Source organism: Castor canadensis, chromosome 15 (genome assembly GCF_047511655.1).
Source record: "Castor canadensis chromosome 15, mCasCan1.hap1v2, whole genome shotgun sequence".
In the NCBI taxonomy this organism is placed as follows: domain Eukaryota; kingdom Metazoa; phylum Chordata; class Mammalia; order Rodentia; family Castoridae; genus Castor; species Castor canadensis.
The window spans coordinates 97,962,887-97,989,112 of NC_133400.1; the positions used below are offsets into that span (position 1 = coordinate 97,962,887).

Genomic DNA, 26,226 nt, shown 5'->3' on the forward strand with positions numbered 1-26,226 from the left:
AAGAAACACAACACTGAGGGCCACCACCGCTCAGCGAGTCAGGAAGAAAGGGGCCTACGAAGGAGACAAGAAAGAAAACCAGATAAGCAGACAAGAACCTAGAGAATGTTGTTTCAGAAGCCAAGAGAGGAGTGAGTTTGCATGTTCAATGCAGCAGGAAGGAAAATCTCCAGGGTTCTTCACTTCCACCTGCAGACACGAAGCCAACACTGAGTCCCCTCAGGCCAGAAGTGGCTTCCTGGAAGTCCTTGGAGTGTCACCTGCATGCCTGCCCTACGGATTTCTGGGGCTTGTCTGGGTAAGGTGCTTCTCCTCTGAGCACGGGAGTGAATTCTGCAGGCTGTGGGCTTAGATCCTCCCCACTTTGCTATTCACGGTCCTTCTCTGCTGGTGGTCATCCAAGCAATGTGCCAAAGCTTCACTGATGGCCCGTGACCCAGCAAAGGAGTGTGCTTCCTCACTTTGGGGTCCCAGTGTGTTAGAGGTGTGTTGTTTCTTGGAGGGTTCTCAAAGTTTGAGGGGTGTGCCTCAAAGCACGGGGGGGAGAGTCTAGAAACATCCACTACGCTGTGTTTGAAATCTTACTTCTTTCCAGTAGTAAATCTGTCTTGATTTCGGAATGGTTTGTTCTGCCTGGCTCCCTCTGGAGGTCCTGCAGGGGTGACTTCCACGGCCTGGACATGCCCAGAGCCACCGAGCAGCAGCCTTGGCCTGGATTCTACCTCACAAGCCTCTCGGGCCCACGGGAGCCTTCTCTGTGGTGCTGTTTTGTGAGGAGTGGACACCAGAGGCGCAGGAAGCAAGTCCAGCTCTCTTGTACACAGGGTGTGTGGCTGGGTGTGGCTTTTCACCACAGACCCCAACAGGAAGTGAATAGCTTGAGACAGAAGAGAGACAACTTCTTTCTTTTCTTTTTGCCTTTTTGGAAATTCATACTTTCTTTTTTTATTTTATTCATTTACTCACATGTGCATACATTGTTTGGGCCATTTTCTCCCCCCTCCACCCCACCCCTCCCTCTCCCCACCCCTCCCTCTCCTCACCCACCCACCAGACAACTCTTTCAAGAGGAGTGTGAAGGGGAAGAAAAGGATGAGACAACCCCTCCCCCACCCCTTTCAACATATTTTTGAAGATTAAAGATTTTTCTTCATTAAGGAACTGTGATTGGCAGGCAACTATTATCACAACTTAACTTGTCATCAGTCTATACCCTCTGCATCTAGTGATCCACTTGATCCATTTATGCTACACATCCAGGCCAATCAAACACACAACCCTACTCTCTACAGTCCTGTCTCTCCTTGTCTATGGCTCTCCCCAGTCCTTGGGCTCCGTGAAGTGGGACCCTGATACATTTCCAGCATCCAGGACACATTTAGAAACCACCAGGAGCTCAAATGATTGAAGACTGACCAACAGAACACGTGAGTCACCAATGGTGCAGGAACCGACACAAATGCACCAAAGAGTAATAGCAGTTGGCATCAATCTTTAATTTTGTAGCACCCATTATTACAGTTAAACACAGTCTTTCCTTATTTATATGAAAAAACACAATTGTACAGGCTATCAAAACGTAGGAAGCTTGAGTACAGCACAAAGATATTTAGACAGAGCATCACAGGGTCAGTCTAACAGTAGCAAAGTATCACCTTCATTGGCTAAAATGTCACCATAAGCTTCCAAGGATGTGCTGCAGAGGACAGTGGCTGTCACTTAAGACAGAAGTGTTGAAAAGCTGCCCAATTATACTTCCAAGAGGGTCGATCAACTCCATCATTTCAAGTTGCACGGTCCATTCCTTTGATCTCTGATTCACCTGGAGCTGACTCCCCGGGGCGTGCCTCAACACATGGCTCCCAGACCCGTGCCCCTCTGCAGCCGTGGGAAGGAAGAGAACAGGCCATGCTTTGCCATGGTCTTTCCATGTAGGAGGCAGGCACCCTTGGGTACCATGTCCACCAGCCCTGGGGCTCCAGTAGGCTCAGCCCATGGCCCAGAGTGGCCAGAGCGGTGGCCATGAGCCTCTAATCACAACAGAGGCGAGACTCACCTCACCACTCACCACCCTGTGCACAGGGTTCCAGGGGCGGAGTCTGAAGGTCCTGGTAGATGCCAGGGAATCAATGGGGCAAATGTTGCTTGGCACTGCGTGGACAGGGGCACATCCGGGAATGTCAATTACAAAGAAAAGAACGGCTTGACATTATTTGGCCCAAGGCATCATTCGTGATGAAGTTCAAGCCAACAAATTGCTTCTGCACTTGTATGTAAAAAAAAGGAAGCACTGGAAACAGTGGCACACAGGAAAGGCCGTCAGCACACGCGGGAAAAGCGGTTTGAGGGATAAGAGAGTGACTCTAAAGCAACGCCGTGAACCCAAACGGGAGAAAAATTCTAAAACAGGAGGGCAGAGGCGAAAAGAACCCGAGGACAGGGAAGAGGGGCCGCTCAAAAGGAAATGAGAACGGTGTGTGCACACAGAGAAGAGGCCTGGGAAGGCATGGCCTTGGCTCACGTGGGCGTGTGAAACCACCTTGACCTGGGCCTTCTAGCCTCTCCAACCATGAGAAAGTAGATTTCTGTTCTTTACACCAAAACACTAAAAGGACAGGACTAGAAGAGGAAATCTGCTGGGCCTTAGTTACTAATCTTGCTGGTCAACGCACAGCTCACAGAAGAGGGTTCAGCGTTTGCTGTAACTAGGCCTCATCAGTCCCTTGAACATTTGGCATCACAGCCGCTGCCGGTCACACTTCCTGCTTGGTCACACTTCCTCGGGTGCTAAATTGAAAGGGAAGAGGGGAAGAGACGGAATGTCCACAAACAGCTCATCCTAAATCCACACGGAGAAGTCACCTGAGAGCTCACAGCTGAATCCCAGAGCTGGCTCTTCTGAGCTGAGTGGCGGGCAGTGCTGGACACAGCGCATCTCAGCTTTGCTGCCCTCATTCTGCCCGCCGGTGCCAAGTGTGAAGCAACCGCACACTTCTCTCTTAGCCGGGCTCATGGAAGGGTCCCAACTTACAACCCCGCACAGCAAAGGCGGGGCCCAGCCTGCATCAGAAAGGATGTGGTGAAGGCTGTACCCTCCAGCAAGGGGCAGCACCACGCACGATGACCATTCAGGAAGAGCGGGGAGCTGCGTGATCCATCACCACACACTTCTTGCATAAGTTTTTTTAGTGCCACAAAAATAGGTGACTCCTTCCTACAGCTTATCTGAAATAGTAGCACAATATGAACCCGAATGATTTAAAATCTTACCATTTTAAATACCACGTCTTAGTTTTGTCTTCTTTCTCCCTTCTGTTTGTGCGTGCCTGTGTGTGTGTGTGTCTGTCTGTCTGTCTAAGGTATGTGTGTCTTTGCTTGCCCTTTCTTTCTGTGTGGTTCTTGGCTACTGCAACCAAGGTAGATGCATATTGGCTAGACCTCATTGTCTCCTGGATCCTAACTACAGAAATGTCATCATTCCAACAGCAACAGCACCTCATCCCAAGCAGCTGGGTTTACAGCAGGGTCAACTGAACATGGATGCACAGGACAGAGTGGTGACCAAAGCTCGAACGTATTGATAATGACTTAGCTTTTAGTAATTATTCAATCAGTTAGTGAGAAAGTAACTTCCTTTCCTGTCTTGCTCTTGTAGAGTACCAGCATTTTAGTGCTGACACAGTACCTATTTACTACGAATTAATGTTAAACTGTTGGTTAGTCCACAATTGACTTACACTTGTATTTTCAGTTCACAATTACTGTTTTGTCTGTCAGTATGCAACACAGATCAAAGTCAGCCTACATTTAGCCAAAATCAGTCCAAATGAAGTTTAATTTAAAAAAATCCTTCAGTTACTTTTCTCTCTGCTAAAGTCATGCCCCTGAAAATTAAAAAAAAAAAAAAACTCACAAAATAAATGCTAATCAATGCAGAAACCAATGTGTGTGATAATGGTAGTCATATTGAAACAGGATATTTATATCAATTTCCCTATTAAAAACATCACTTTCACTCTGGTACTTCCCTATGCAATTATAATAGGAATTTTTAAAAAAGCTATAAAGATGTGAAAAGTCTTCGTAGCCATGGCAATGATGAGATGGTGATAAATCCATGGGCAGAAATGATTAGTGACCAGGACTCTGGCAGTAACGACACCAGATGGAGACAGGAGGGGGTGTTGTACTGTGGCGACATTTGTCTATTGTTCCTGAATTAAACACAAAGGGGCATCCTCGACTTTGTCTGTTTTTGGCTTACCTCAGTGCTATGCTTTGGTTCACTTTTTTTTTTTAGGTTTTGCGATAGGATCTTGCTATGTAGCTTAGGCCTTGAACTCAGGATCCCCCTACCTCTGCCTGCTGAATGCTCGGATCACAGGTGTATAGCACCCATCTGGCACCCATCTGGCTTGTTTGACTTCTTTTTCTTTTTTCATTCTTTTTTTTTTTTTCAGTACTGGGGTTTGAACTCAGGGCCTTGTGCTTGCCAGGCAGGTGCTCTACCACTTGAGCCACACCCCCAGTCCCTTGCTTGACATTTTTGATCCAACTTAAGAAAGGTTAAGTTCAGCCTGGTGCTGGTGGCTCACACCTGTAATCCTAGCTATTTGGGAGCTGAGATCGGGAGGATTATAGCTGACGGCCAGCCAGGGTAAGTAGTTCTTGAGATCCCCTCTCCAAAATAACCAGAGCAAAATGGACTGGAGGTGTGACTCCAACAGTAGAGCACCTGCTTTGCAAGCACAAAGCCCTGAGTTCAAACTCCAGTCCCAAGTTCAATTTACAATCAGTTTGATACTGGAAGTTTAAGGTTGGAGTACTGGAACATCCCCACAGAAGCAGTGGTCATGGGGACCCATTTCCCCAGGTCAGCCACGAACACTTGTACTTCTGAAGTTGACGACCGACAGCACTTGAATCTGATAAAGCCATTATTGTATAACTGTGAACTGTGAGGTTTCATGGGAAATTCTTTATCACATTTTCCAGATTTAAAGCTTTTAAGTGTTTGTTTGTTTGTTTTCTGCTGTGGCCCCTTGGAGGGAGTTGAAAACCACCTCCTCAGTTGCTGTTCCAAGCCACCAAGTGTGGCCCTGTGACTCTGAGTAGAACAGGGGACCAGGATGGGGCCCAGGAATGCGGCAGGGGCAGGGGCTAGTTGGTCCCTCCTTAGGCTGTCCTTCATCCTGCTGCACTACTGCCCTTTGTCAGGCCCAGGTGAGGGGTCTCTGGAAATAAGCGTCCCCTCAACAGGCTCCCCTCCCCAGGAATGATGGGGGGGGTCGTGTCCCACCTGATCTTCCTTCTTTTCTGTTTGAGGGAGAGGCAGCCCAGAGGTGGGAGGAGGGAGGAGCAGGCTGGAGAAAGGGGACTGAGAAGGGTTTCCCTCACCCACCCCCACTCTGCCTCTGCCTGATCGCAGGCTGTGCTGGCCAGGATTGGGCTGAGGTGACAAGTCTGCCTGGGTGAGATGGTGGGAGGAAGGGGCTTTCTGGAGCCTCCCAGTCCACCACTCCTTCCTTCTGGGGATGGTGGGTACAGGAGTGTGACATGGATGCTCAGGCAGGGACCACCAACACCCAGTCACCTCAGCTTCTCCAGCTCCAATTCCTTCAGCTGTCAAAAGCCAAGGCCAAAAGCCCTTTCTCATTTGCCACGGAGACTCCTGGCCTAAGAAATGAGATGGTGTCACCAGCAGCCTGATGAAAGTGCAGTGCAATGGAAGGCTGGGACCTGGGACGGTTCTGTCAGAGCCTGGATCGGGCGACAAGATGCACTTAACCACTGCCTCACTGAACACTAGGTAACAGAGTCTACTTTTAAAATGTCTACGTTTTCTTACTGTTACTTCAAATACTTCCAGTATCTGATAATCTGATAATCTGACCGGGGAAGTTAAGCAGGGGTGATCAACACGAATCAGAAGCCATGAGTAAGTTGCCCTTTTGTAGGTTTTGCTACTTAGCCTTTACATTTGCTGGGGAAACTGACTTTATTTATTAGCAACCTGATGATAACCTGACAACCACTGTCCTTGCTAGTGGGGGGAGGAGAATGCTGGCTTAGAAAGTACACTTTTAATTTTTTTTTTTCTTCAGTTCTGGGGCTTGAACTCAGGGCCTCCACCTTGAGCAACTCCACCAGCCCTTTTTTTGTGTTGAGTTTTCTTGAGATAGGGTCTTGAGTAACTGTTTGCCTGGGCTGGCTTTGAACTGCGATCCTCCTGATCTCTGCCTCCTGAGTAGCTAGGATATAGGTGTGAGCTGTACTGGAGATTGAAGCCAGGGCTTTGTACACTCTAGACAGGTGCTCTACACCTGACCATGCCCCCAGCTTTGTCTGTATTTTGTTTTTGAAATGGGGTCTCCATACCCCCAGTGCTGAGAATTACAGGCCTCACCACCACACCTGGCTTGAGTTCTTCTGAATTAATTCTGATCTCTCTGTTAGGGTTATTCATCCTTATTGATTATTTTAATCAGAGACTAAAACTGCACAAAGCCATAACTTCCTAAACTCAGGGCCAAAACCAAATAGAACTGACAACCAAACCAAGGCTCTGCCTTTTGTCTCTCTTTTCTTCCCTACCCACCAAGAGCCTAGAAAAACCTGACCTCTCTAATTACAAACCCTGAGGTCCCCACACTTTCCTGTTTCCAAAATTATCAAGTAAGAATTTTAGCCATTCTTTGAACCAAGGTTTGGTTTGGTTTAAAATCCTTTTCTGATTTTTTTTTTTTTTTTATGGTACTGGGGTTTGAACTCAGGGCTTCATGCAGGATCAACACAAAGGCCCCTTCTCAGCCATCCTGCCCTATGGTGTCATTGGATGCTGGTTTTGGCTCTGATATTAGGTACTGAAGGTGGTTACATTTTACCAATGGACGAGGTGATATTTCTTTATTGATTAACGGAGTTTTATCTCAAGAATGAGGCAGTCAACCTTACCTAAGAAGTAAATATTAATTAAAAAAAAAATCCTGGATGACAAAAGGACATGTTGAGTACTAGTCTTTGTCAAAGGCTATTCTCATGATGCTTAGTCACTCTTTCTGACATCCCAAGCAATCATCAATTACATTGTTGGTAGTCCACAGATTATAAAAGTATTTGAATAAGAAAGATAGCTCCTGTGTTCTATGGCAAATGGCCACACCATGTCAGCATATTGTTATGACTTAAGCACTTTATAACAAAGACAGTAACGAAGGGACAAATCAGGGTGACTTCTCATTGTCTTCCCATAAGCTGGAAATGCCCTGATCACAAAGGATCCTAGGTATGATGACGTCTCTGAGTCTAGTGTCCTCGACGGTGTGAGGTCTCGTGGAACTCTTTAGCAGTAGTTAGAGAGAGGATCGTTTTATTTTTATCATGGCATGAACGTCCCTAGGTGAGCCTACAAAATATTCATTTCCAATTCCAGATTCAAATATTAAATTAAAATATTGTGCAAAAACAAACAAACAAATACCTGCCACCAAAACAGGACCCACCCCTCCACAAACCACCAGCTTTGGGGGAAAACCAGTGCCCACCATTGCACGTGCTCATCCTAGCTTCTAGGAACAAGTCCACATGCCTCCGTGGCCCCTGGTCATGGGACTGGCAGAGAGGCCCAGTGCAGGGAGAGGGGCTAGAAGGGCGTGGGGCGGTCTGCACGGCCCCGCCTGGGCCACTCCTCGTCCACCCACCTGCGAAGCACCTTCTCCACGTCGGCCCTGTGGTACAGCCTGCACAGCTCCATCAGCTGGCCCACTGTCCTCTGGCTGTTCCGGAGCAAGAACTCCAGGGTGGGGCTCTGCGGCCTCTGCTCCAGGAAGCACAGTTCGTCGTAGGGCATGCCCCATTTGCTGGCGAAATTCCTCCAGTTCTTCACCGTTGGGTGACATGGGTCCAGCTTTATTCTGATCACATCCAGTAAGTCCTGATCATTGAGCAAGTCACTGATGGTGGGGGCCCGGAGCGAGCAGGAAGGACAAGAGCAGTCTTCTTTACACGGCTGCTCCCTGCTGATACCTGCAGGAAGAAAGGGAGTCTCCAAGTTGACAAGGGGCCTGGCGACCTGTTCATTCTTCTGTCCCTTGTTGTCCTGCTGAACTGCAGATCACATCAGTGTAAACATAACAACACAGGCTTCCTTTGAGGGAAGCAGCTCAGAGCACTCATTTCTCAGACTCACACAATCTTATTCTTCATAGCCAAAGGTGGCTGTTTTGCTGGAAGCAGGAGCAAGGCTGGATCAAGCCAGTCTCCCGTGCTCTCCCAGGCTCCCTGCATCCCCCAACGCCATGTGGCCAGAATGAGGGCTCTGGGGACCAGACTAGTCCAGTGGGACCAGACTCCATCCAGCCCTCAAGGAACCAGCCACACTCAGCACCTCAACTCTGTCCCCCAACAGTTTTTTAACACCAAACATGATGTTTTAGGGTATTAAGAGTTGCACAATTCCTTAAAAGTTCTTCTAAGAAAGTTCAAACTGGAATATCCACTCTAGATGCATATTTGTAAACAAGTGACAACTGACAGTGTAAGAAAACTTTCTAAATTTCTGGCCACCTTATCATCCCTACACCTTTATCTGTGCTCTCTTCCCCCAGATGGCTCTCTCTGAAGTTGAGCCAACAGCCCGGGGCTGTGCAGGAAGCTGGAGCAGGCGGAGGGCTGGCCCCTCCCTCTCCAGGCTTCTTAGGCTTATATTGCTTACCAGGAGGCTGCGAGTGGGAGGGTGAAGTTGGTGGGCAAGAAAGATGTTGGCAGGTCCTTTACAATAAAATGTTAAGTCTACACCGCAAACACCTACGCCTCAAACACCGCAACGAAGCAGCTGTCTCCTGCATCAGTTTTAACAGTCAAAGGCTACTTTAGGGCAAAGCAGTCTTGGAAAATCCTGGGGGAGTGAAGAAGACGTCCTTTTACTATAAAGGTTGCTGTGGCTTCCCACTGTAGGACAGTAAGGAATTGGGACAGGTGGGGTCACCATGGTGATCGTACACTGAGAGCCAGCAATTCTGAGGCGGCAGGAATTAAAAGACAGCAAAAGGAGGCCGTGAAAACTGTGCTCAGGGAACCCAGCCCCAGGGAATCACCCCAAATGGGGACACACAGGTTCACTTTTATGACAGCATTGGCCATGCCATCAATTTCCAAAAAGACTTGAGTCTATGGTTGGGCACTGTGAAATAAACGACTATACTACCTGATGGGATATTATTTAACTAGGTATGAAGACTATGTGACCACCTAGAAAATGCTTGTAAGGTTAAGGGGAAAATGCAAGGTGCGATGGATGTGCACATCCCATGATTAAAGCTATGCAAAAACTCAAGTCACTATCACTATGGAAGTAGGTGTAAAAGATCACCACAGCCATTGAGTCCATCAGGAGGGTTATGTTTCTGTTTCCCACATTTTCTGTGACAATTAAAACAATGTATCAATAAATGTCCTGTAGTCCAGTGCCCGCCAGTGACTCACACCTGTAATCCCAGCTACGCAGGAGGCAGAGATCAGGAGAATCAAAGTTCAAAGTCAGCCTCAGGTAAATAGTTCACAAGACCCTGTCTCAAAACAACAAAACAAAACAACACAAGTGGCTCAAGTGGTAAAGCACCTGCCTAGCACGTGCAAGGTCCTGAGTTCAAGCCCTAGCTCTGAAAATAAAAAAAACAGGGCAGGTGGAGTGGCTCAAGTGGAGAGCGCCAGCCTAGCAAGCATGAGGCTCTGAGTTGAAACCCCAGTGCCACCAAAAAAAAAACCAACCAACAAAAAAAATGTTTTGCTCAGCTCAGCATGAATTCTTTGTGTGGCAATCCTCTCTGCTGAGCTGAGCATTTCAATCCTACCTTATCTTCAACCACCCCTCTCTACTAATTCTCCCTCTTTTTTACTTGCAAATGTACCCAAGTGTCCTCTGTCCTTAAGCACTAGAACCTCAAAGCACCCTTCTCTGGTTTCATAGCTGAGGCCCCAGCCTGTCTCACAGCCAGGTCCTGGGGAGTTGCAAGGAGACGCTCAGATCTGCTCCTAGCCCCGTACTTTCTCCTTCCACAGGCTCTCCATAGCTGGTCCCAACTGCTGCACAGCTGCCACAGTGTCTCCCACCACAGGAAGGCACCTGCAAGCCCTGGGTGCACAGCGATGATGTTCGCTGAATGAGTGCGTGAGTGAGTCACGAGTGATGATCAACCTGATCTCCTGGGCTCAGAACCGACCACTGAACGGTCCTCCTGATCAGGTCGGTCTCCAACTCAACACCACAGTACTTAAAAACTCCTCCCTCTCCCAGGCATCAAAACACCCAGGCTTCAGTTCCCTGGGTCCACGTGGGCTTGGTCACCATATCCTCAGTGTCAACTCCTAGCCTTCACTGCCTGCCACTCCACTTGTCTTTCTTTCCTGGCTTCCCAAACAGGACCTGAGCTCCAACGAAGCCAGATGGATCAGTTCCCTGGGGGAGTGGCTCAAGTGGTGCCTACCTAGCAAGCCTGAGGCTCTGAGGTCAAACCCCAGTTCCGCCAAAACAAAAATTCCCTGCTTTTAACTTTTTTTATAATTAAAAAAAAAACTAATGTGATCGCCATGTAGAAGATCTGGAATATATATAATTATGGATTTGGGGTGAACTTTTGAGCATTTAGGGTTTTTCCAAATTTTCACAATTCTAATGACGCAATGTGGACTGTTCCTATAATGTTCAACCGCATCTTTGATCACCTCACTGGTAATGGACGGCGGGGTAGGAAGCACAATCCTTCAAAGGCTGTTACTGCCTGTGTCTAAAATCGCTTTCCAGAAACAGTCTGACCAGAGCCCCTTACGGTTTGCATCTCACTTTGTCTTTCTCAGCACCAAGTAGTAGTTTAAAAAGTCTGCGTTCATTCCACAGGTGAAAAATGGTCTGCCGATACCTTCTTTTTGTGTTTTCTGTAACATCACTGACAAGTGGAGTGCACAGGACCTGCGAACAGGCATGGATTTAAAGCTGCCTTTTAAAATCACAAGCTGTGATTGGCTCTCGGGAGGACTTGACCGGGGAAACGAGTTTTTTTTTTTTTCCTATCAAATACATTTTCTTGCTATCCTAAACACCTCACTTGTAATATTACACACAAAAGGACCAACTAGGAGATGCCTCAGAAAAGGAAGAGACTCAAGACCGAAAGTGTCTTTGTCAGAAATGGGGAAAATCAGATTATGATTTCCTGGCTCTCACGTGCTAGGCACGGGGTAAAGGACAGTTACTGTAACCATGAGGAACTGGTCCCTCATCCCCTGGCCAATGCTTCCTAGAAATTCAAAATGTATTTGCTAAGCAAGGGATTGAAGGAGAGCCATGTTTAGCCTGGGGGAATACGGTAGATTTACTGTTATTATTATTACTATTGGTGGTACTGGGGTTTGAACTCAGGGTCTCACACTTGCTAGGCAGGTGCTCTACTGTTTGAACCACTCCACCATCCCCCTGCCCCCTTTTATAAATGGATTTTTTCGAGATAAAATCCTTTTATAAATTGATATTTTCGAGATAAGGGCTTGTGAACTATTTCCCTGGGCTGACTTCGAACATCAATTTTCCTGATCTCTGCCTCCTGGGTAGTTAGGATTACAGGTGTGAGCCACTGGCACCCAGCCTAAATTTATTTTTTTAAGTACATGAGAGAGAGGGGACCCTGCAAAGCCTCCTGGGTCACCTCTTCTACAACTCACACCACCCACGTCTATCTCCAAAGCACTAAACATGGTCCTCCTGCCTCAAGGCCTTTGTCCCTGCGGCTCCTTTCAGGGCAACCCCTCTCAGGACTCTTGGTGTCCCCCCTTTCTTTTTGCAGGACTGGGGTTTGAACTCAGTGCCTTGTGTTTTCTAGTCCAGCACTTTATCACTTGAGTCATGCCCCCAGCCCCAGGTGCCCCTTCTTAGCCTCTGTAGCACCTGCCCCTGCCGGACACAACCATCACCCCTGCTTAGCTTCCTCAAGGCCCCTAGCACCACGGTAACTATGGATTTGGTCTGTGTTCATTGTTAGTCTCGCTCAACCACAATATAACCCCCAAGAGAAAGGGACTTCAATGTCTGATATTCCCACTGTATACCAGGAATTCAGCAGGTACTCAATAAAGAGCTGCTGAGTAAGTCGAGTGGATGAAGAGTGACCTGATTCACGTTTAAGTTTCACCAGAAACTTCTGGGCAGCCCGTGCAGCACTGTGTAGAAATTAACAGGCACCTTTGGGGGGTGGGGCAGGGAGTACTGGGGTTTTGAACTCAGAGCCTTGAACTTACGAGGCAGGTGCTCCACCTCTAGCCTGACACGTTTTTAGCACTGGGTCTCACAAAGATGACAGCTGCTCTGGAGAGAGGCTGGCCGTGTACAGGCAGATCACCAGCGTGAGCTGGTGCTGCGCAGGTGTGCAGCCAGGGCTACACCCAGTGTCACTCTCTGAATGGGGATAATGACACCCACCTCACAAACTGGTTCTGAGGATTAAGAAGGTAATGCATTAAAGCCACGCCCTTGAACATGGTAAGCACGTGACAATGGCTAGCGGTGGGTGAGGGATAAGAACCACCAGCCTTTGAAAGCAGTCGGTTCTCAGCTCTGGTCTCGGGATGGATCCCACCCCGCCCCCTTCTACAACCTGGGCGTAATCTGCAAAATCTTGGGGTCTCGTCCCGCCCACCAAGACACTTATTTAATTAGTCTGGGGTGCAGGCAGGGCATGGAGATTTGGAAAAGTTGCCCCAACACTTCTAATGTGCAGACGAGGTTGAAAACCGCAGTCTCGAGGGCACCTGCAGAAGAGCCCGCGTCAGGAGGGCTGCCAGGATTACTGTGCAGCCACTTCTTCTGGAATACCAGGTCTGCTGACCACGGGTGGCACAAGCCTCACTCCCTGCTCCAGGGGAGGCTGAGGCACAAGGATCGCTTGAGCTTGAATAACAGAGCGTAGGGGAAGAGGTCCCCTGGTCTGTAATGTGTCCGCACTCCCAAACACATGAATGGATTCCCTTCTTCCTTTAAAGACGTTATTTAAAACCATCCCAAGAAACAGGTAACCCCCAGTGGTACCAATATCTAACTCTTACTTTTGGGGCTGGCAGTTCTAAACACCAGTCAGTTAACAGGTAACTGTGAACTGGAACAAGAGTCAGGTCACAGAGGTCATGAGTAATTGAGTCTAGAAATGGCTCCAGTCCGGATGCTGGCTCCTGGGTCTCCCTGCAGGGGAGGCACCCTTTTAACTTGCTTCTCCAGCGCTGTTACCACACCCTTACTGCCCAGCCCTGAGCTCCAGGGCCCTGGTAGCTCTCAGATCGCTTGTAATGATGCATCCCCCAGGACAACGAGGCCTTGAATTAATTAAAACAATTAAATGGTAATTATTTTATGGTGGTGACTTTAGACAGAGGAAAGCATTGTGCTTCTGAAATAGAATGACAGTTTCTCAGGGGTCTGTGTTATCAGATTTGGAGCCACAAGACCAGCAGCAAGTGGCAGAGTGGTGTCACACGTTTCTGCAGTTATGCTGGTGAAGTGGCAAATTCACGTCTTTTTCTGTGTGTGGCTCCCACGGTGGCTGGAAGTAAGCATATTTAAAATGCCACAAGTCACTGGATTGGGGCTGCACATGCCACATTGTTTATCAGAGAGAGTGCTGTTGTGAGCTGGAAAGTGATGAATTCTTCTTGTCTACTGAGAAACCGACACAAGGGCTTCTGCAGGTATTTGACGTCTTAACCAAAGGGAAAACAATGCGACTGCAGAGACACCTCAGGCTGCAGCAACACCGGGTTGTCTCATGAACAATGTGGGTGAATCTGGGCAGATAAATTACGCTGGACCTCAATTTTGTCATCAAACAAAATCAGAGTGTAGAAGCCACAACAGAGGGTGGGAATAAACCCTTTTTCTTTTTCTTTCTTTTTTCTTTTTTGCAGTACTGGGGCTTGAACTCAGGACCTTCACCTTGAGCCACTCCGTCAGCCCTTTTTTGTGATGGTTTTTTTTTTTTTTCCAAGATAGGGTCTTTCAAATAATTTGCAGGCTGGCTTCAAACCTCGATCCTCCTGATCTCTGCCTATGAAGTAGCAGGGATTATAGGCGTGAGCCACCAGTGACCGGCGAGAAATAAACTCTTACACATGAAAGGTTAAAAAATTAGCAAGGAATTCTACATGAATATGACTCAGGTTGTTGGGTGATACAAAATTAACCAAGTGTCACTCAGGAACCTAATTCAAAGAAATCAAACACTTTAAATTCATTATTTTTTGTTTGTTTTTGGGAAGTCCTGGGGATCAAACTCACATTTCTTTATTCATGTTACTCTGGCTAGCATGTCATATTGGTGTGGGGGTTGCTAGTCCTTAAAAAGTGTAAACACAGATTCCATAATGAGAAAAGAAACACCTGGGCTGGGGCTATAGCTCAGTGGAAAAGCACTTGCCTAGCATGGGCAAGGTCCTGGGTCTGATCCCCAGCACTGCAAAAAAAGGGGTGAGGAGGGTTTATAAACTTGAATGCTTCTTGGCTAAACGCTAAAAATAGAAAAGGAGTGGAAATTACACATGACAGAGTGGCAGGAGGTCCCCTTGGCTTCCTTAAGTGCTGGGAGCCATCCCCCAGTGACCCTTCCACGCTGACCTGAGCTGCCTAAAACCTGGGCAGCGGCTCTCTGAGAACCCACAGGGAGAGAAGGAGGGTCTGCTGAGTCCTGAATGAGGCCAGTCCTACACCTGCAGTTCAGACCCTGGTGTGTCCTTATGAGACGCACCGTTCCCTACATGGCCTCTAGTGCAGGAAGTTGCTCTGTTCCACACGTGGACTTCCCAAGTTCATGATAGGCTTTTCCCTTCCCAGTCGTCCCTCTTCCTGTTCAACTGGGGTCCTGAAGCAGGACAAAGGAGGATGGCAAGAAGACGGGGGGGTCTGACCCAAGAACTGGTCACCAACGTTCAGAAGGGCATCCATGGAGGCAGCTGCAAGACACCTCAGTCCTCAAAGAAATCAGGAAACGAGCCACAAAGGAGATGGGGACTGTGATGTGCATGTTGGAGCCAGGCTCCGCAGAGCGATCTGGGGCAAAGGAATAAGGAATGTCCCACATCACGTCCCTGTGCGGTCAGCAACGTGGATGAGGAGTCTCCAGACGAGCTCTATCTTCTGGATATCTCGTGCCTGTTACTGCTTTTAAAAAGCCTCAATCAGCCAGGCACAGTGGCTCACGCCTGGAATCCTAGCTACTTGAGAAGCTGAGATTGGAAGGATAGTAGTTTGAGGCCAGCCCAGGCAAATAGTTCTCAAGATCCCATCTCCAAAAATAACCAGGATGAAATGGACTGGAGGTGTGGTTCAAGTAGTAGAGTGCTTGCCATGAGTTCAAACCCCAGTCCCACAAAAATACCAAACCAAAATAAAAAGCCTCTCTCAACTGCTGATTTTCAAATAAAGGGTTAAGGAAAAACACATTTTCAAATGAACTTTGGCCATCTCTCTTATCATCGCAAACCACACCCCCCCAAAATCCTTAAAGTGGATCATTTACCTGAAAGTGGGTCTCCAGTACTGTCTGGAAAACTGTTTTCTTCTTCCTAAAAACCAAAAAATGACCTTCATTACAGTCATCCCCATATGTGTGAGGCGATACCATCAATTTGCGTCTTTAGTTAAATTTCCAGAAGTAGGGGCAGATCCTAGGAACGGTACCTTAGTGGGGGTGAGCCCTTCAGCTCTCGAGGGTGTGAAGGTTGTAGAGAGAGCTATCTTCACACTCCCCCCTCCCCGTGCTCCCTGAGCCCCAGTGCCCAGAGCACAGCCTGCCGCAGGGGGACAATCGTAACATCTGTGAAATGCAGGAGAATCCTTTTATTTCACAATGTAGCCATGCACAGGACAACCCTGTGCTATTATCTTATTTTCCCTGTTTTATTTCCCATCTGCTTTTGGTTGGGCTTGTCAGTCTAGGCTATAATTCTGTCCCTTAATCTATTATATTGATTTATTTATGTGTATATAGATATAGCAAAGCAGCTGAGAGAAATTGTGAAAAAAAAGCAATGTCCAAATCCCTGGAGAGGAGATGGCCTCTGATCCATCCAACTAGGGTTCTAGTTTTACAACAGAGGCCATGCTGTGTGTGTGTGTGTGTGTGTGTGTGTGTGTGTGTGTGTGTGTGTATGTGTGTGTGTTCTCCGCAAAGCTGGCAGGGGAGACCTGTCCCAGCCTACCTCTGTTTCTATGAATTGTATTCTCAATACAACTAAAATCTCCCTTGCCACCAGCATCGCCCCTGGATCCCTGGGGCTGCAGGGCATCAAAGAAGTGGAGTCCAGGGCCCAGGATTCACCCTGCAGTCACAGCCACCAGTGCTGGCTTTGCTCCTAGTGCGTGCACAGAGGTGCTATTGGTTAGCACAGCCCTAAGGGCCCTCCAGTTCTCAGTTCTCAGTTCTCAGGGCTGTGAGATTCACCCTTAAAGAAATGCTAACTCGGGCAGGTGTGGGAGTATAAGCCTGTAATCCCAGCACTCAGGAGGCTGAGGCAGGAGGATGGGGGAGTTCAAAGCCAGCTCAGGCTTCACAAGACAGTCTTAAAAACAAGGAATCGACACATATTCCCCACGGCGCCCATGTGTCTCACACATTTCAAATAGTAGTTCTTTTCCCTTAATCATCTAAGCCCCAAGCTCACCGATCGATCGTAGGTCTCAGCAGTGTCCACACGTCTGTCTAATCACAAGTGTGACCTTTGTTTTCCCTCAGAAGCAATGCCAGGTCTAACTAGCCAGATTTTCCCCAAGGGACCTAAAGAATTCTTGCTTTGGTTTGAGGTCTCTTCCTTGCCACCCACTGTCTTTACTGGAACACCAACCAAGCCAGCCCCCCACAATGCAGAGTTTCCGTCCATTTTCTAGAGATGTACTTTCTTCTCATTTCCCTCAGCTAGGGGCATGTGTGAGAAAGAAAACGAACAGAGAAAGAGAGAGAGAAGAGCTACAGGGAGCCTCAGAAGGGACAGGCACGTCTCTCCAGCACCTTTGCACATTTGCAATGTTATAACCCACAAGGCCCCCGAGTCGTGGCCACCGTTCCCAGATGCCAGGCCAGGTGGGGACCTGCCCTTGCACTTTTTCAGAGCTCTGGCAGGACTGGGCAGGTCTGCTTGCTTTTATCAACAGTCAATTCTGCTCACTGAATTAGAAACTTGGGCCATGGAAAGAGAACAGGAACTGCAGGTCACGTTGAGAGACATGAATGCCAGAACATGACAGATTTCATGGTATTTGTGGTCCCTGCTAAAACAAGGCATTTTCCTTAAGTAAAAACTATGTTACAAAACCAGGCACAGTGGCTCACACCTATAATCCCAGCACCTGGGAGGCTGAGGCAGGAGTTCAAGGGCAGCCTACATTACACAGTGAGACCCTTCTCTAAAACCCAGACCAATCCAAACAAAACAAAACTATGTCAACATGACATACTTGATTTGATTTCTCACAATTCAGAGAAAAATTTCTAAAGCCAATGTCTGGCCAGAATCATCCCTACAATGTGTAAAGGGAGTAGACTCACAATGACCTTGAAGATTGATTAAGACAGAGCTCAGATCAATGGCAGGATTTTTGTTCTTGCTCTGATTGTCAGGCTGTCCCACCTTTCTGGTTAGCTTTCCAACAGTGAAATCAGGAAGACTTAGGCTTGTTGTGTTTGGATCTTGCTAAAACCACACTCACACCTTCCACCTGTTCACTGACCAATCACTATTCTGAAGCCCCATGCTGGAATCCATATACACAGGTAAGAGGACCTGAACCCTTGACTTCAAGGTCTGCCCTTGGTTATGCTGGAGAGAGAACAGCAAAGAGGCCAGGCTGAGGATGGTGAGCTCCAATACAGGGGGACAGGTGACACGGCTGAGGCTGGGATTTGTGCACTCATCTGGGAGGAGAGGCAAGAGCCACCACCAAGATGCAGTCACTAGGAACTTGTGAGGGAGGGAGCAGGGCCTGAGGAGGTCACAGCAGGTCTGAGATGCCAGGGGGACTGGGCTCCTGGGGGCAGGAGAAGAAAATGCAGAAGTTGATTACTGAGAAGAGATGGATGGTGGAGGGCAAGCTGTGTGGTCATGACCTTGAGGGCTCCTAAACCCCTCCACTGAGGTGGAAAGAATGAGGACAGCAGACAGGAGAGGGAATGCAGAAGCTGCCACAAGGCAGGGTGGCAGGAAGGTCACTCTCAGGACCAAGTGAAGCCAGGATTGGGTGAGAGGGTGGTGGGCGTGAGGCGGCGGAGGTGACTGGAAACCCACCAGGCCATGTCTACCAGCCATGCCATCCAGCCCCTTAATCAGTGGGCCTGCCCTTACCTGGGAGTCTGGGCTTACCCGTGGCTTCCCCTCGGGCCCTGGGGCTCCCACAATGTCCCATGGGTGTCACACCAAGCCTGCTGCGCTGGACTACAGACCATGGAAGGACTGTGTGTGCTGTGGGGGATCAGCTGGGGTCTGAGACACTTAACCCCACTTAACCACGGCTGTGTTTTCTAGACCAGGCTCGGGTGCTCCCTTTGCACCTCCCTCATCCTCCACCTGCGCTGTGGCCTCATCTCCTGTATCACCAGTTCCAGGGCCTCATTCCCACAAGTCCCCTCCCATCTCACCTGCATTCCTGTCCACTTGCCAAGCCACCTTCTTGCTAGTTATTTTTGTGGGTTTTTGTGTGTGTGCGTGTTGTTTGCTTGCTTTGAGACAGGGTCTCATATGTAGCTAAGGCTGGTCTTGAACTCAAAATCCTCTTGTCTCAGCCTCCCAAGTGCTGGGATTACAGGCGTGACCACAGTGCCTGGCCACATGCTAGTTTTTTCTGCCAGCTGTCTCTGACAACCCTTAGCTCTGCATGAACTCCACTCTGCCTGTCTTGCCCTAAACTGGAGTGTTGTAGGGAAAAGGAGGCTGTGAACCTCACGCAGTCACGGCATTTGCTCTCAGCTGAGACGCAGCTGCTCCTGGTCATTTTTGGGTTCCCTCTGACAGTCTTCCTTCAGGTCCTATGGGGTCCTGAGCTCCCATCCCCATTAGTGCTCCATACCCATTAAGCTGCAGGCTGCGAGGACTCCTCCCCCTACTCCAGCATCTCTGTGTTTGTCCCATCTTCACCTCTGCACTCCACTTCCACAGACTGTGGCCTTTCATCTTCCCTCGCTCCTTGAACTATGGTCCCTGCTGTCAACCCACGTCAGGCCTCCACTGAGAAGGGTGAGGACTGGGCTTTATTTGTCTTTCTGTCCCTAGCGCTGATACAGATGCTCTGTTCAGAGCAGGCAGTTAGCTGTCTCCAAATCACAGCTCAGGAGGTTCAGGTATGAAAGGGACAGGGCCACAGCACAGGGAAGGGTTTGGAGTAGAACCTGATAGGCCAAGGGAGGACAATCAGAGGGGAGCCCAAGAAAGATGAGGCAGCAGCTGCACCTCCACTGAGGCCAGGTGACAACTGTGTGACAATCAGAGCTGTGTCCTGGCTGAGGCCAAGTGACACTGTGAGGCGCACAGCCTCTTCCTCACACATGCAGCATTTTGGCAGAGCAAGCCTGGCAGAGTGGCACTGATGCAGAGCTGACAATGACGGATGCTCTGTGGCGAGCTTCAGCACAAGACCTCTGCAGGACCGGCACTGGGGGAGTACTGTGCAGTGGGCAGGGGAGTGAGGCCCAGGCGCAGTGTGCAGAGACTGCAGCAAGCTCTGGCTTCCTTCCTTCCCCCCACAATATGACCTCCCCCTTCTCTCTCTCTCCTGTCATGATACCAACTGCCTTGAACCAGAGGCCAAACAAATAGGGCCACTTGATTTTGGATTTTCAGCTTTGGAAATTGTGAGCTCAGTAAACCTCTTTTCTTTATAAAGTATCCAGCCTCAGGCATTTACTCCAGCAATGGACAACAGAATGATGCCCTGTACATTTGGACAGTTTTCCTGCCTCCCTAAAGCATATGCTAGTTTTTCTCAACTCTGGCTGGAAAGATTATTTTATTTAGTTGGTGTGGTACTGGGGTCCAGATGTAGATTTTTTAAAAAAAACTTTACAAATGTTAAAGTGTGTGATGTTGAGCACCAATGATTTATATCTTCAAATAGGCAAAATTAAATCCTAATGTTATTTTATTTGAACTCCAGCCCTTACGCTTGCTAGGCAGGTGCTCTACCGTTTGAGCCACACTCCCAGCCATATCCTCATTTTATAAAACCTTCTCATTGTGGATACAAGGGACATGCTTTAGATTTAGGCAAAATGTGTTAAGTGCTGCCAGGATTTCTTTCAAGGAGAGAAAGGTAGCTAAGTTACACAAGCCATGTCCTTTGGTTGGCTTATGAACTAATAGTCAAGTCCCTTTCTGCTCAGCAGCTAGGTTTGGGTGTTGCAAAACAGTCTGCTCCAAAGATTGACATGGAGATTTCACACCAGGCTCCAAGCCCAGGGCCCAGACAATGGCCTGGGTAAAGCTCTCAGCTCAGAGCTCATCAGAGGCCTTGTGGGGACAGGCTGACATGATGGGAGACCCTGACACTGAAGGGGACATCTGTATAGTAGGATTTATGGGAGAATGCATATTGGTTGGCCCTAACAGACCAACCTACCAAGGAGACACCCAACAAAAACCTAAGCTTTTTTTTTTTTTGTGATCTGACCTTCACAAAATCAGGAGAGAGAGATAGCCAAATCTCTAAATTTGCCTATTTAAAAAATAAATAAAAGGCAGGAGATTCACAGCAACCAATCAAAAGCATCCAGTCAACCTGAGCAGGTAGAATAAGGCAGTCCCCACGTCAACCTAAACACGGAACTTGACCGGAGTAACATGTTGACAATCTGTCTTTTAGACTACGCTGCTCACATCGCTGAAGAAAATGAACTTTCTGCCATGCCCGGTGGGGCTCCTGTTTGTTTTGAGGACTAAACCATGTCTGGTTTATGACTGATACTAAAAGCTAACCTTTAAAACACCGTTGGCCAGGCGTCAGTGGCTCACGTCTGTAATTCTAACTATTCAGGAGGCAGAGATCAGAAGGAAGCAGCACAAAGCCAGGCTGGGCAAACAGTTCGTGAGACCCCCATCTTGAAAATTCCCAACACAAAACAAATCTGGCAGAATGGCTCAAGTGGTAGAGTAACTGCCTTGCAAGGGTGAAGCCCTGAGTTCAAACCCCAGTCCCACCAAAGCAAACAAAAAGATTATAATCCAGTAATAGAACAAAGGCATGTGTATACATAGTGATATTGTGCATCAAAAAGGCACGAGTAGAAAGAAGTCCACACAAAGGTGGGCAGAGATTCAAGTGCAACCTGAGGGAACAGGAAAAATTTCACTGAGGATGAAGGAATTAAACTTGGAAGAACAAAGATTTGAAGCCCATGCTATGCTGCTTTGCTGGGAGGGTTTGTGTACTTATAGCTTTCTTCTCGCCAATGCATTTTCTTTCCAGTCACAGGAAGGCCTGCGACTTCTGCAGCTGCAGTGGGGGGTCAAAGACTGCAGTCACCAATCCTGAGACACTGAGGCAGGGCATGCCCAGGTATAATTCCACACCTCTGCTATGGTTTCAAAGAGGAAAGCTAAATGGGTTCCCTTTGTGTATGAGGTAGAGCTGGTTATCATGCAGAAGCATCCCAGAGCGTTTTCCAGGAGAGTAGGGTTTGTACATGCGAATGCAGGTTGACCGTGGGGACACGGATATTACAGAAAGGAGGGAGTTTCTGCTTGTATCTGTTTAATTCCCAAATCCCAGGCCATGTACTGGAGGTGTGGCTCAAGCGGTAGAATGCCTGCTTTGTAAGCACGAAGCCCTGAAATTCAAATAAATAAATGTTTGTGACCAAATCCCAGGTTGTATGGCACAAGGGATGCTGGGAACAGAGGCTGATCCAGGCTGTGTGATGAGGAGTTCATAAACTCCTGAGCTGTGATTTTCCTGTGTGCAAAACATGCCACCTGGAGAGCAACCACCTGGTGCCCCAAGCTAATGTAAGAAAAGTTCACTGAATCTAAACACCATCTACACTTGGAAGATTTATTCCAGTACCAAAACACGCAAGAGGCAAAAATTACTCAAAGCCATGCTGTTTTCTTTAACGAATCAAAAAGATGTGAGAAATCTTTTTCTCTCAGTTCTTTCGATCTGTCACACTCCTCACAGGTGGCTGGTGGCATCTGCCCACTTCCTTCCTATTTACTTAGTCAGACCTGTGCTCACCATCTGTGCAAGACATGTCACACTTCCAAGCCACATTGTCTACAAAGTGCTTTATCTGTTTAGCAATCTATCATGGCATTAAAAAAAAAAAAATCACTGGCCTCTCTCACTCTAGCAGTACTGGGGGTTGAACTCAGGTCCTCATGCTTGTGCTTTCCAGGAAGGCGACCTACCACTTGAGCCACTCACCAGCCCTTTTATTTAGTTATTTATTTTTAGTGTTTTTCTTTTTCTTTTCTTTTCTTTTTTTTTTTTTTTTGGTGGTGGTATTGGGGTTTGAACTCGGGGCCTCATGCTTGCCAGGCAGGCATTCTACTACTTGAGCCATTCCGCCAGCCCCAGCCCTTTTATTTTTAAGATAGGATCTCACTTTATGCCCAGGCAGCCTGGACCTTGGTCCTCCTATGTATGCTTCTTGCATAGTTGAGATGGCAGGTGCACACCATCACACCCAACTTTAGTTGAGATGGGGTCTTATGAACACTTTTCCCGACCTAGCCTTGAATCTCAATCCTCCCGATGATCTGGGATTATAGGCTTGAGCTACTGTGTCCGGCTCCTCTTTCTCTCTCTCTCTCTCTCTCTCATTCTGATGGTTTAAAAATATTGCACAGTGTCAATACACAATAACTTACTCAACCAGTTCCTCCCCATGGGCATGAAAGATACCTCAACTCCTCCCTTTTCTAATGCCACAATGTATATCTTGCACTTTGACTTGTGTGCAGTTGCTAGCTTGTTGAGGATAGGTGCGGCCAGGTGATGTTCTAAAAAGGTACATCAGTTTACACTCTCCACTGCATGTGAGGGCAGTTGCAGCTGACACCGGATCGGTTGGAGTCTAAGTGGAATCCTAACCCACTTGCAAAACCCAGAGGTGCCACAGTCAACACAGCTCTGAGGAACAGGAAGAGAAGCCACTGAGCCAGCAACTATAGCTGATCAGAGCTGTCCAATCTCACTGCTTTATATATGAAAACATATTTCTCATATGTGATTTTGACAAAACTTCTTTTAGTTTGTTGTTGGGGAACAAATAAGTGCTACAAAGCAGGCACCTGTTGCTTATCCTCATCTGCCCACAAGCATTTTATCTTGACCTGGTCCCAAACCAGAAAGAAGTGGAAGCCATGGGCATTAACAGAACGGAAGTGGGAGTACTATGATTTTCTTTCACAATTTCATTTCCGGGGAGCTTCGATGGAGAAGAAGGTCCTCCAGGCCCTGAAACGGTCAGGGAGGTCCAATGGCCTGGATTTGTCATGGGTCGATCAGAACCAGTTGGCATTCGACTGTTGTCTTTAGTCACTGCAAACAGAGAGCGCAGGTATCCTGGTTCACCCACGCCTCACGTTTGGCAAGGCAAGTTCCACAAAAAACCAGCAAGCACATCACCAAAATGGCCAACCAGGGCACCAGGCAAGTCAGTGGGAGACCAGAGGAGAGCTGGGACACAAGACCAAGAATGATGTGACATCTCTCCACGGGCCATGAGCAAGGCCAGAAGGGCTTGTGAGGGATTAGTAAGGGATGCGAAAGCTAAATGCACCCCAGAGGAAGTGAGGGGAGGGAAGGAACAGGAGGTGAAGCTGGAAAGTTTGTTCCCCGTAATGCCATGATCCAAGACATGAGCCCATGGGTGGTGCCCACAAGGAGGAGGAAGGTCATCGTAAGATCACTCACCATGCAGGACAAATAACTGTAGCCTAGAAGAGGTGAAATGACATACCCTGAGGAAGTTAAGTGCAAATGGGAGATAGAATCAGATCATTACCTGTGTGGGCCAAAGTCGTCCAGGTTTATCAAAACAACAGAAAAAGAAATCCTCTGACTTTTAAAGATCGTATTAGTCGCATATTTTTAACCTCTAGTGGTTAGTGTGTTTATTCTAACATAGAACCTGGGTTGGGGGTGTAGCTCAATGGCAGAGCACTTGCGCTCTGGGTCCCATCCCCATCACTGCGAGAAAACAAAAACCAAGAAACTTGCTGCCCAATGTAGCACCCCTGGTCCCCTTCCTAGAGGCAGCTCTGTAGGCTGATGGAGAAGGCAGATAACCAAGAAAAGAGTGGGAGGGAAAGAGGGCATAAGGCCGAGTTCCCAGCACAGAACAGCTGATTCCTTTTCTCTTCCTCAGATGCCTAGACAGCTGTGCCAAGAGTCCTTTCATGACCTGGATGAAGAAAGAACAGGACTTGGACCAGCAGACCATCGTGGAAAGCAGACCCTCTCATTAGAGTTAAAAACACCAAGGGCATGTTCTAGGGAAAGTTTACAGTTTACCTAGCAGCCCTGGTTCCTACAAACTTCCTACCAGGGGGGAAGGAAAGAGTTACCAAAGAAACCAGAGCCTTCTGATTTTCCCCGGAGCAGAAAGCTGACGCCTTGCAGATCTGTGAGACAGGTCTTGTCAGAGCAGGCAGGGGCCTGCCGGGCTGCCTCACGGCAGATACCATCTGTGGCAAGTGCAGGCCGCCCTGCCCTGCGCTGTGAGTTCCATGCCTGTGATGACTTTGGGTTGCAGAAGGCTGAGGAGCTGGTTGCTCTGCCAAGGTGGTAAGGCTGTTGGAGGGGACTCTGCCTACTGCCTTTCAAGTCAAGGTCAAGGAAGGAGCAGTCCCTCGGTTTACCAATTTTGTTTCTGTGGCATTCGAGTGTGGTATTCTAGGAGAGAGCCTGTAGTCTCCCCAGAGTTAGGCAAGGCAGCTCTGGTAACACCAACTGCTCCAGCCTCATAAGAAGAATGTCCTTAGGCCACTTGCAGGAAGATGGACGGAACTGGAGATCGAATTGAGTGAACCAAGCCAAGCCGAAGAAGCCAACTAGGCATGTCTTCATTTGTATGCAGAATGTAGGTCTAAGATGATAAGAATAAAATAAAAATGGGCTTTGGTGCAAAAAGGACACTGTGTATTGGGGGGTCAACAGAAGGGGAGGGGAAACGGAAAGGATTACAGCATGTTACTTATATATATGGAGACAGCATAAAGAAACTCACCACATATTCCTATTTAAAGGGAAGGAGGAATGAGGGGGTTAAGAGAATGCAAAATACACTGTATGCATGAAACCCCCTTGTACTACTAATTAATTCTAAAAAGAAAGAAAGAAAAAAAAGAAAGAGAAAAAAAAATGCTGGACATCTGGGGCGCCATGGGGGTAGCACCGGACAGAATCCCAGGAGCCAGTGCTGCCACTTGTCAGCTGTGTCAGGCTCTTGCCTGCATAAGCAAGGGGCCAGACAGCAGCCTTCTAAGGTCCCTTCAGTCTGTCTTAGTCTGTTTCCCGTTGGCACTGCTGAATACCACAGCCTGGGTAATTCAAGAGCTAAAACAGTTTAGCTCTTGGTTTCCAGAGGGTGGGAACCCCAAGTGGTGGAGCCCCCGTGGCCTAATCACTCCTGAAGTCCCACCACTGTGCAGTACCTGGCATATGAAGGACTAGTTTTCCTACTTATGGAGGCCATAGGCCACATTCAAACCGCAGAAAGCCCTAAAAATGCCAGCTTAGCAAACTGGATGTCGGGGGCCCAGGCCAGGATTAGCAATGCCAAGGTACAGATTCTACATGTGGGAGGGGTAAGAAGGCTGAGCTGCCCTGATGGCAGGATGGGGGGGCATGTTTGCCATGGGCCAAGTGGACCCCAATACAGGTCAGTTTAACCTATGAGCTGTTCCCTGATTTTACTTGGGGAAGAGTGTGGGATCCATCTGAATTACCCATGAGGCTTTTAACCACTGCTCCTTCCCTGAGAATGTGAGGGGTGGAGGGATGCTGGGGACAAGAGGAGGGGAAACTGAGAGCCTGGTGGCTCTCACTACTGTGGGGGCTCAGAGCTCCTGCCACCCATCCCACTCCCTTCTGTGTGCCTCGAGTGCCTCAGTGACTGCCAGCCAGTGGTCTAGCTAAGCCGCTCCACCCTCCCCAGTGACAGGACCAAGCGCTGCAGGACAGGGTCCTGGCACCTCATAGAATGA

At 48.2% G+C, this 26,226-nt stretch overlaps 1 protein-coding gene across 4 annotated transcripts in view; it reads right to left on the bottom strand.

Moving 5' to 3' along the window:
• Window positions 1-1,477: 1,477 nt before the first annotated feature.
• Window positions 1,478-26,226, bottom strand: part of Edaradd (EDAR associated via death domain) — a 48,855-nt gene continuing 24,106 nt past the window's right edge. For 2 of the 4 annotated variants that reach the window (XM_074056821.1, XM_020157467.2), the window contains exons 5-6: window positions 15,552-15,597; window positions 1,478-8,025 (exon numbers count right to left, since the gene is read on the bottom strand). In XM_074056821.1, the coding sequence (XP_073912922.1) occupies window positions 7,643-8,025; window positions 15,552-15,597 (429 nt within the window). In that variant the 3' untranslated portion in view covers window positions 1,478-7,642. The remainder of the gene's footprint in view (window positions 8,026-15,551; window positions 15,598-26,226) is intronic. The other 2 variants (XM_074056823.1, XM_074056822.1) reach the window with 2 other exon arrangements.